The sequence below is a fragment of the Scylla paramamosain genome, chromosome 44, assembly GCF_035594125.1.
Source record: "Scylla paramamosain isolate STU-SP2022 chromosome 44, ASM3559412v1, whole genome shotgun sequence".
Taxonomy (NCBI): domain Eukaryota; kingdom Metazoa; phylum Arthropoda; class Malacostraca; order Decapoda; family Portunidae; genus Scylla; species Scylla paramamosain.
Genome location: NC_087194.1, coordinates 5,045,943 through 5,057,514, shown reverse-complemented (window position 1 = coordinate 5,057,514; position 11,572 = coordinate 5,045,943). Strand labels below are relative to the sequence as shown.

Genomic DNA, 11,572 nt, shown 5'->3' with positions numbered 1-11,572 from the left:
ACTACTATTACTATTACTACTACTACTACTGTTATCTTTTCCTCGCTAGAACTCGAGATTTCTTTTAATCATCTTTCTTTCCTATCGAAAGGAGAGGATGTGATAACACACACACACACACACACACACACACACACACACACACACACACACACACACATTTCTTTAAATTTTTATTTTTCTAACGTATCGAGAGGATGTGATAAAACACACACACACACACACACACACACACACACACACACACACACACACACACACACACACACACACACACACACACACACACACACACACACATTTCTTCAAATTTTTATTTTTCTAACACATCGAGAGGATGTGATAAAACACACACACACACACACACACACACACACACACACACACACACACACACACATTTCTTCAAATTTTTATTTTTCTAACACATCGAGAGGATGTGATAAAACACACACACACACACACACACACACACACACACACACACACACACACACACACACACACACACACACACACACACACATTTCTTCAAATTTTTATTTTTCTAACACATCGAGAGGATGTGATAAAACACACACACACACACACACACACACACACACACACACACACACACACACACACACACACACACACACACACACATTTCTTCAAATTTTTATTTTTCTAACACATCGAGAGGATGTGATAAAACACACACACACACACGCACACACACACATACACACACACACACACACACACAGGCGAGGACGGAGCCAAAGTGATATTTTCATGTATAAAAAAAAAAGAAAAAAAGAGCACTATTACTACTACTACTACTACTACTACTATTACTAATTATTATTATTATTATTACTATTAGTGCTATTGCTATTACTACTACTGCTGCTACTACTACTACTACTACTACTACTACTACTATTACTACTGTTGCTAGAACTGCTACTACTTTTACTATTACTACTACTACTACTAGTACTACTACTACTACTACTATTGCTACTACTACTATTACTATTAATACTGTTACCCTTATCATTATTATTACTATTAATGTCGCTACTACTACTACTACTACTACTACTACTATTACTACTTCTGCTTCTACTACAAATAGTGATGCTAATCACCAGAACATAAGAACATAAGAACATAAGAAATAAGGGAAGCTGCAAGAAGCGAGCAGGCTTACACGTGGCAGTCCCTGTATGAAATATACCTACCTATTTCCATCTATCACCCCCATCCATAAACTTGTCTAATCTTCTCTTAAAGCGCTCTAGTGTCCTAGCACTAACAACATGATTACTGAGTCCGTTCCACTCATCTACCACTCTATTTAAGAACCAATTTCTTCCTATCTCCTTCCTAAACATAAATTTTTCAAGCTTGTACCCGTTATTTCTTGTTCTACCCTGGTTGCTGATCCTAAGAATTTTGCCTACACCCCCCTTGTTATAATCCTTATACCACTTAAAGACTTCTATCAGGTCCCCTCTTAACCTACGTCTCTCTAAAGAATGTAAATTTAAGAGCTTCAACCTCGCCTCGTAAGGAATACTCCTCATCCCCTGTATCCTTTTAGTCATTCTTCTCTGTACTGATTCTAATAGACCTATATCTTTCCAGCAATGTGGAGCAGAATACAGAACAAACAACAACAACAGCCATATACGCACGCACCTTCACAAACAAAAAAAAAAAAAGACTAAGCCACACACTTACAGAAGACACAAACAAATAAATAAATAAACTTAAACACAAGCAAACCAAACAACACACACACACACACACACACACACACACACACACACACACACACACACACACCTGTATAGAGGGCACACCACCCATGCCCTCGTCGCCCATGTAACTTCCCGTGGGCGTGTCGCGAAGCCGCCCGCCGCCCGCCAGGTGTGCAAACGCCCTCCGCAGGTCGCCCGGGTACACTCGCCGCGGCTCCTCAAGCAACACCTGTCAGTGATTTGCCGCATCACCTGCCCGTCTGCCACACCTAACCTAACCTAACAAAACCTAACGCAACCTCTGCCACACCTAACCTAACAAAACCTAACGCAACCTCTGCCACACCTAACCTAACCCACCATAAGCTCAATAAACCTAACCAACAATAACTTAGCCTCAGCCACACTTAACTTATCCAAACCTAACCTGACCTCCGCCACACCTAACCTTACCTAAGCTAACCTAAGCTAACCTAACCTAACCTCCGCCACACCTAACCTTACCTAAGCTAACCTAAGCTAACCTAACCTAACCTCCGCCACACCTAACCTTACCTAAGTTAACCTAAGCTAACCTAATGGAACTCCGCCACACCTAACCTAATCTTAACTAATTCAACCATCACCTAATGTAGCCTAACCTAACCAAATATAACCTTACCTAATTTAAACAAACTTAAGCTAGCGTAACACAAACGAAGCTAACTTAGCCTAACCTAACCTAACATGAAGTAAACTAACTTAACCAAACCTAACATGAAGAAACTCAACCAGAGAGGCATACCTACTACTGCATACCTAACCTTATCTCTCCTAACTAATACACCCTAAGATACTGAGAGAGAGAACACTTCACACCTTCATTATATCATCAGCAGACGCCCTCATCACCCACGGTCTTATAACAGCGAGGAGGGACAGTGCCAGAAGCTTAACAGTGCCACGCCTCCAGGTATCCAAGAACAGCTGGTCCCACACCCACAGGGCCGCCCGCACCTCCACCACACCCACAAACACCTGGACAGCCCAGGGAAAGATGACAAATGTACTGTACACGAGTACTGCCGTATTTCTACACGTCTTAACAGCTTTCAAAAGGTTCTAATGGAAGTTATTAGGGTTATTGTATGTTTCTTCTACTTCATTGTGCATGAGAAGCTTCTTGTACGCAGAGCAAGAACTGCCGAGCTGTAGGATTATTGTTATTTCCCCCCCCCACGGATCTAATTGTTCCCAAAAATTGCTCAATATTATCCTGGCTGAATTTGTAAGTCATGAGGAATTTGATGTCTGTTGTTGGTGGAGATGTGAACCATTGTCAGGCCAAGCAAGCTGTCTATGCAAACCAAAATTCTGGGAAGCCCACTTTCCTCCTACACTCTGTCACGTGAGGCCCATCTGAGCCATTTCTAAGCCCCACAGTGTACGCACCTCTTTGCTTCAGTTAATGCTTCCCTCACCTTACACGCATTACGTAATGGTAGTGGATGTTTCCAGCCAGTACTGCAAACATTTCCATAACTGAGAACGTCAAACAACCTGTTAAATGCTCTCATCAATTCTATGGTTGCTTCACAGTCCTTAAATCCCTCAATGCTCCCATGCAAGGCACAATAAGGTGGCTGAAGAGACGCTGCTTGGGTGAGAGTTTGTTGTTGCTGGAATAACGAGGCGTCAACACAACGGTGCAGGCGCCAAACTTGTTGGGTGCGCGGCGTCACCAACGAAATGGCCAACATGCTGGGACAAAACTGGTGTGTGACGCCGCCTTAACACTAAAATGACATGCACTACATGTCCGGTGACCTCGCCCAGTGCCAGGTGTTCCTCATGTGTGGCCAGTAGTGTGCCGGTGAGGTCAACTGACACCTGTCTGGCGGGACCACTAAGCCTGCTCAGACCACCACACGCATCAGCTCACGGGACCAACCACCCGCCCCCCCTCGAGTGTGAGGGCCACGCACTGACACAATTAAGCTTCACTCAGAGAAGGTCACTGCAGCCTTTAATAAACCTCCTTGGCACACACTGTATTATTCATCTATACATCCAGTAAACTGCTAGAACTACTACTACTACTACTACTACTACTTTTAATAAAAATCCTACTACTACTACTACTACTACTACTACTGCTGGTAGTAATAAGGACAACGACTACTAATACTGTTTCTATTAATACTACTACTACTACTACTACTACTACTATCACTGACAGTGATAGTGGAGCACATTCTGACCCTCTTCCCTTTTGCAGAGATCTCCATTCTTGGAGACTTCAATGTTCACCACCAGCTTTGGCTTTGCTCTCCCTTCACTGACCATCCTGGTGAACTAGCCTACAACTTTGCTATCCTCCATGACCTAGAGCAATTGGTGCAACACCCTACTCGCATTCCTGACCGTCTTGGAGATACGCCCAAACATTCTTGACCTTTTCCTGACCTCTAATCCTTCTGCTTATGCTGTCACCCTTTCTTCTCCGTTGGGCTCCTCCGATCACAATCTCATATCTGTATCTTGTCCTATCACTCCAATCCCTCCTCAGGATCCCCCTAAGCGAAGGTGCCTCTGGCGTTTTGCCTCTACTAGTTGGGGGGACCTGAGGAGGTATTTTGCTGATTTTCCTGGGAATGACTACTGCTTCCGTGTCAGACACCAGTCTTTGTGTGCTGAGCGCATAACAGAGGTGATAGTGTCTGGCATGGAGGCGTACATTCCTCACTCTTTTTCTCGTCCTAAACCTTCTAAACCTTGGTTTAAGACAGCTTGTTCTCGTGCTATACATGATAGAGAGGTGGCCCACAAAAGGTACTTAAGCCTTCCATCACCAGAATCTCATGCACTTTATATTTCTGCCCGGAACCATGCCAAGTCTGTTCTCCAACTAGCCAAAAACTCCTTCATTAACAGAAAATGTCAAAACCTTTCAAGATCTAACTCCCCTCGTGATTTCTGGCATCTAGCCAAAAATATCTCCAATAACTTTGCTTCTTCTTCTTTCCCTCCTCTACTTCAACCAGATGGCACCACTGCTATCACATCTACTCGTATTTCTAAAGCTGAACTCTTTGCTCAAACCTTTGCTAAAAACTCTACCTTGGACGATTCTGGGCTTGTTCCTCCCTCTCCTCCACCCTCTGACTACTTCATGCCACGTATTAAAATTCTTCGCAATGATGTTTTTCATGCCCTCGCTGGCCTAAACCCTCGGAAGGCTTATGGACCTGATGGGGTCCCTCCTATTGTTCTCCGAAACTGTGCCTCCGTGCTTGCACCTTGCCTAGTCAAACTCTTTCAGCTCTGTCTGTCAACATCTACCTTTCCTTCTTGCTGGAAGTTTGCCTACATTCAACCTGTTCCAAAAAGGGGTGACCGTTCTAATCCCTCAAACTACCGTCCTATTGCTTTAATTTCCTGCCTATCTGAAGTTTTTGAGTCTATCCTCAACAGGAAGATTCTTAAACATCTATCACTTCACAACCTTCTATCTGATCGCCAGTATGGGTTCCGTCAAGGCCGCTCTACTGGTGATCTTCTCGTTTCCTTACTGAGTCTTGGTCATCCTCTTTTAGAGATTTTGGTGAAACTTTTGCTGTTGCCTTGGACATCTCAAAAGCTTTTGATAGAGTCTGGCACAAAGCTTTGATTTCCAAACTACCCTTCCTTTCTCACTGTTCTATTGCTGCTGTGGTAGACGGTCACTGTTCTTCTCGTAAATCTATTAACAGTGGTGTTCCTCAGGGTTCTGTCCTGTCACCCACTCTCTTCTTATTATTCATGAATGATCTTCTAAACCAAACTTCTTGTCCTATCCACTCCTACGCTGATGATACCACCCTGCACTTTTCCACGTCTTTTCATAGACGTCCAACCCTTCAGGAGGTAAACATAGCACGCAGGGAAGCCACAGAACGCCTGACTTCTGATCTTTCTAAAATTTCTGATTGGGGCAGAGCAAACTTGGTATTGTTCAATGCCTCAAAAACTCAATTCCTCCATCTATCAACTCGACACAACCTTCCAGACAATTATCCCCTCTTCTTCAATGACACTCAACTGTCCCCCTCTTCTACACTGAACATCCTCGGTCTGTCCTTTACTTATAATCTGAACTGGAAACTTCACATCTCATCTCTAGCTAAAACAGCTTCTATGAAGTTGGGAGTTCTGAGACGTCTCCGCCAGTTTTCTCACCCCCAGCTGCTAACTCTGTACAAGGGCCTTATCCGTCCATGTATGGAGTATGCTTCACATGTCTGGGGGGTTCCACTCATACTGCTCTTCTAGACAGGGTGGAATCAAAAGCTTTTCGTCTCATCAACTCCTCTCCTCTAACTGACTGTGTTCAGTCTCTCTCTCACCGCCGCAAGGTTGCATATGTAGCTGTCTTCTACCGCTATTTTCATGCTAACTGCTCTTCTGATCTTGCTAACTGCATGCCTCCCCTCCTTCCGCGGCCTCGCTGCACAAGACTTTCTTCTTTCTCTCACCCCTATTCTGTCCACCTCTCTAACGCAAGAGTTAACCAGTATTCTCAATCATTCATCCCTTTCTCTGGTAAACTCTGGAACTCCCTGCCTGCTTCTCTATTTCCACCTTCCTATGACTTGAAGTCCTTCAAGAGGGAGGTTTCAAGACACTTATCCACCAATTTTTGACCACTGCCTTGACCCTTTTACGGGACTGGCATTTCAGTGGGCATTTTTTTTATTGATTTTTGTTGCCCTTGGCCAATGTCCTTCTTACATAAAAAAAAAAAAGTATTAATGCGTTATCTTTTTCCTCGCCAAAACTCATGACATTTATTACCACCATTAACAGTTCTTTGATTATTTATTTCTTATTAAGGGAAGAGAATGTGATAGCACACACACACACACACACACACACACACACACACACACACACAAAAAAAAAAAAAAAAAAAAAAAAAAAAAAAAAAAGCGCACAGTGCGGGCAAGGACGGAGCGAAAGGGATTTTTTCATGTACAGAGAACGAAGAAAAATCTACTACTACTACTACTACTGCTGCTACTACTACTACTACTGCTGCTACTACTACTACTACTACTACTACTACTACTACTACTAATAATAATAATAATAATAATAATATTAATACTATTGCTGCTAATGCTACAACAACAACAACAACAACTACTACTACTACTACTACTACTACTACTACTACTACTACTAATAATAATATTAATACTATTGCTGCTAATGCTACAACAACAACTACTACTACTACTACTACTATTACTACTAGAACTTCGCTCCGTTGTTTGCAAACCTTAATGAAACGCGCGCCGCGCCTTCCACCTTTCCTTAATTAGTGAGACCCGCGCCCACCTGAGCATGAGACGCCCACCTCACTCAACACTCACAGAGACAACAGTAACAAAGCCTCACTGCAATAACTGTCACGCCTTCCTCAGAGAGAGAGAGAGAGAGAGAGAGAGAGAGAGAGAGAGAGAGAGAGAGAGAGAGAGAGAGAGAGAGAGAGAGAGAGAGAGAGAGAGAGAGAGAGAGATTTAATAATGAGAGAGAGAGAGAGAGTTTAATAATGGAGCAAACAAGATGTGGTGTATTGTGTCTTATGTGGTGGTGTGGTGTGGTGTGGCGTGCTGTGTGGTGTGGTGGTGGAGTGGTGTGTGGTGTGAAAGTGGTGTGTGGAGTGATGGTGTTGTGGTGTAGTGTGGTGTGTGGTGTGATGGTGGAGTGGTGTGTGATGTGGTGTGGTGTGCGGTGTGATGGTGGTGTGGTGTGATGGTGGTGTGGAGTGGTGTGGTGTGGCGTAGTGTGTGGTGTGATGGTGGTGTGGAGTGGTGTGATGGTGGTGTGGTGTGTGGTGTGATGGTGGAGTGGTGTGGTGTGATGGTGGAGTGTGTGGTGGTGTGGTGTGGTGTGGTGTGGTGTAGTGCGTGGTGTGGTGTGGTGTGTAATGGTACTGTGGTGTGGTGTGATGGTGGTATGGTGTGGTGTGGTGTGGTGTGGTGTGGTGTGGTGTAGTGTGGTGTGGTTTGGTGTGGTGTGTGATGGTAATGTGGTGTGGTGTGGTGTGTGGTGCGGTGTGGCGTGGTGTGTGGTGTGGAGGTGCAAACATCTCTTGCCTGTCATAATTACCTCAACACCACTCCCCCTCCCCCCAAGACCCCACTCCCATAATGCCCTCTCCTTCTCCCCCCCCAGGCAACTCTCCCAAAATACCCTCCCTATAACCCCACTGGTACCCACTCCCATAATGCCCTCGCCCCCCCACCAAGCCCCACTCCCATAATGCACTTCCCCATCTTACACAGGCTTCACTCCCATAATGCCCTCCTCTTCCTCCCCCCACAGGCTTCACTCCCATAATGCCCTGGAATTTCCTTCAAGCCCCACTCCCATATTGCCCTTCCCCTCTCCCTTCCGCCAGGCTCCTCTCCCACCCAGGCACCTCTCCCACAGTGCCCTCCCTCTCCCCCTCCAGCACCACTCCCATAAAGCCCTCCCCTCCCCAAGACCCCCCACTCACACATCACCCCTGCCCTCCCATCCCCCAGTGAATCACTGCGGCATCCTGGCGTTCGTTTCTCTGTCTGTTCATTCCTTACAGTAACATTTCCCTCTTGTCGTTTTGTACAAGCGCCGCCTGTCGCCCCACAACAGTGTGGCGCCAGCACGCTGGGGAGGGAGAGGCGGGCGGGGAGGAGCCTTGCGCCTTACTGTCTTGTCCCCACACACCAGTTCACCAGCAGCAGCAGGGAGTTCACCACTTGCTGCAGCCCATCAGCGGCCTTGCAGCCTGGCCTCTCCAAGTAATGGCCGCGGCGACACGTGGCTTCACTTCCTGTCGCTCGCTGAGGAGCTTCTAAAATGCCCCGTAGACACACACACACACACACACACACACGACAGTCATGGAGAGAGTCTTGCCGTGCCCGCTGCTGCTCCTGCTGCTCCTGGCGCTAAGTCCTGGAGGCGCACCAAGCCCCACCCTGGCCCAGGACTGCAGTGCTGCCGACACAGTAGTGAAGAAAGGACAACCACAAGTCATCAACACCACACAAGTCACCTGGGACGGTGCAGGATATGGCGGTCATCTTACTTTGTTTGTGAAGCCTGAGAGTGACTTTGAGGGCGTCAGTCTTTATGCGGAGACACGTGGCAGGACTCTCCACACTGCCTGGTTCCCTGCCGAGGAATGTTTCCCGCGCGACGGCACGTGGCTGCAATTCAGGGCGATGATTTCGGCAACCTGGACGAGTCTTAAGTTTCGGTTCAGGTCTCCTGCATGCTGGAAGGAGTGCGAGACCAACACTGTCCTGGCAATGCCCACGACCCTCAGTGTGGTGGCTCACGGCCCTTCCAGGTGGTTGACCGGACACCCACCTGAAAACTGTCGGTTCCAGATGTTAGGTGAATTACAACGCGACAAAATGGAAAGGTGCATGCACCCTCCATCCACCACCACCACCAGAACCGCCGTCACAACCACCACCACCACCTTCACCTCCACCACCACCTCCAACACCAAAGCCAACACCTCGACCTGCGGGACGCTCTCTGCTCCTAAGCTGACACTTTACAAGATAATAATCACAGCGGCGTCAGCAGCAACAGTGGTGGTGGTGGTGGTGGTGGCGGTGTTGTGTTACAAGCAAAAAGCTGTCACATCAGGTGAGTAACATCCGTGTGTGTGTGTGTGTGTGTGTGTGTGTGTGTGTGTGTGTGTGTGTGTGTGTGTGTGTGTGTGTGTGTGTGTGTGTGTGTGTGTGTGTGTGTGTGTGTGTGTGTGTGTGTGGCAAAAGTAGTGATAGTCTTCCAAAACAACAACAACAACAACAACAACAACAACAACAACAACAACAACAACAACAACAACAACAACAACTCACTCACTCTCCCCCACAGCGCACCACGCACAGCCGCACTCTTCCAGTCCCCCAATGAGCACGTCATAGAAAACGACATCTACGCACCATTTGACGGTCACCCTAAGGACCTGCCTGACGGGGAACGCACGCACGGTCAAGAGAGAGAGAGAGAGAGAGAGAGAGAGAGAGAGAGAGAGAGAGAGAGAGAGAGAGAGAGAGAGAGAGAGAGAGAGAGAGAGAGAGAGAGAGAGAGAGAGAGAGAGAGAGAGAGAGAGAGAGAGAGAGAGAGAGAGAGAGAGAGAGAGAGAGAGAGAGAGAGAGAGAGAGAGTGTGTGTGTGTGTGTGTGTGTGTGTGTGTGTGTGTGTGTGTGTGTGTGTGTGTGTGTGTGTGTGTGTGTGTGTGTGTGTGTGTGTGTGTGTGTGTGTGTGTGTGTGTGTGTGTGTGTGTGTGTGTGTGTGTGTGTGTTCATAACGTAATGTATGTAATGTTGACTAAATAAATGTGTATAGTATAATATTGGTGATTTCTTTTTATATTTCCTGAGAGAGAGAGAGAGAGAGAGAGAGAGAGAGAGAGAGAGAGAGAGAGAGAGAGAGAGAGAGAGAGAGAGAGAGAGAGAGAGAGAGAGAGAGAGAGAGAGAGAGAGAGAGAGTAATAATAATAATAATAATAATAATAATAATAATAATAATAATAATAATAATAATAATAATAATAATAATAATAATAATAATAAACGGTTTGTGATTTAGGCAGTTAACAAACTGAAAATGTACAGAGGGTGTGTGTGTGTGTGTGTGTGTGTGTGTGTGTGTGTGTGTGTGTGTGTGTGTGTGTGTGTGTGTGTGTGTGTGTGTGTGTGTGTGTGTGTGTGTGTGTGTTTACTCTGCTTTCCACTCAGCGCTGAACCTCCTCTCTCCTTCAAATACACTTCTGCAATGTCCACCGCGTCTGTACAAATCCCTCCCCTTCTCTCCACAGCCCCACACTTTCCCTCTGAAGGGTTCTCTCCTTCACTTTCCTTCCTCTGTCATTCCAAAGAGTGACTGCCATTCTTCAAACTGCACCACTATGACCCACTGCGTGCCTTCCCGCCCTCCCCTTGAGACGCGTGACACAGACCGACTAATTAAGGCAAGGGCAGCACAGGTAAAGGCTCATTAGCTCAGGCACAGGTCCCCTACTTATCCCCTCACCCTTCTAATGTTTGAGTCTTGAGGGAAAGAGAAAGAGGAATAATTTAAGCACGAAGAGAAGGAGCAAGGCAGAAGGAACAGCCAGAGCAGGAATAGGAGGAAGAAGAGAAAATCTTATCTAGAAGTAGTAGTAGTAGTGTAATAGGCACTACTTTGCATGAAGAAAGGAATAGATACAGAAGTAGAATTAGAGACGCGTTAGACAATCTAACGCCAGTATTAGTAGAATTGTGCAAGAGGTGAACAGGACGTTGAATTGATAACAGCCAAGCTTAACTATAAACAGCCGGTTAGTTTTATACCCATTCAGCTTGTTAAAGGCTTACCTCCCATTGGGTGGAGATTAAAACGTCATTCATTTTGCTTGATATTATTGGCTATGGAAATCTGTGACGCGTGCCTAGGCACCTGTCGGACAATCCTCAAGTCACTTTTAGTGAGTAGCAGCCAGTCACCAAGATAGTACAGACGCACAGCCCGTGTCGCTCTGTCACGAGTTACTCAAAGACAGACTCTGACCAAGACACAAGAGTCTTAATAACTTTGCTAATCATCTTAGTCGAGTGATTGAGTAGTATAGAAGTGCACTGTTGTTGACCTGTAACACAATTTATTTTTCTAAATAAAACGCAACACGCCAGACTAACTTTGCTAACCCACTTGCACAAGAATGTTGTGAGTCAAGATTATCCAGAAAATAACAGACGACTCCGATGCCAAGCTACGCCCACCGACACAGCCGTCACAGAGGCTACAGGC

At 46.0% G+C, this 11,572-nt stretch overlaps 1 protein-coding gene across 1 annotated transcript; it reads left to right on the top strand.

The window, feature by feature from the left end:
• The first annotated feature begins 7,954 nt into the window (after positions 1–7,954).
• LOC135094177 (uncharacterized) lies at positions 7,955–9,826 on the top strand. Its single transcript, XM_063994026.1, has 2 exons — positions 7,955–9,419; positions 9,654–9,826. The coding sequence occupies exons 1-2, from the start codon at positions 8,660–8,662 to the stop codon at positions 9,701–9,703; spliced, it is 810 nt and encodes a 269-aa protein (XP_063850096.1). The 5' UTR covers positions 7,955–8,659; the 3' UTR covers positions 9,704–9,826.
• Positions 9,827–11,572: the final 1,746 nt, after the last annotated feature.

What these genes read in the sequence shown, in the direction of transcription:
- LOC135094177 (XM_063994026.1), top strand. Translation starts at nt 8,660, where the DNA reads ATGGAGAGAGTCTTGCCGTGCCCGCTGCTGCTCCTGCTGCTCCTGGCG. An exon ending in GCAAAAAGCTGTCACATCAG is followed by an intron (nt 9,420 to 9,653) that starts GTGAGTAACATC and finishes TCTCCCCCACAG; the next exon opens with CGCACCACGCACAGCCGCAC.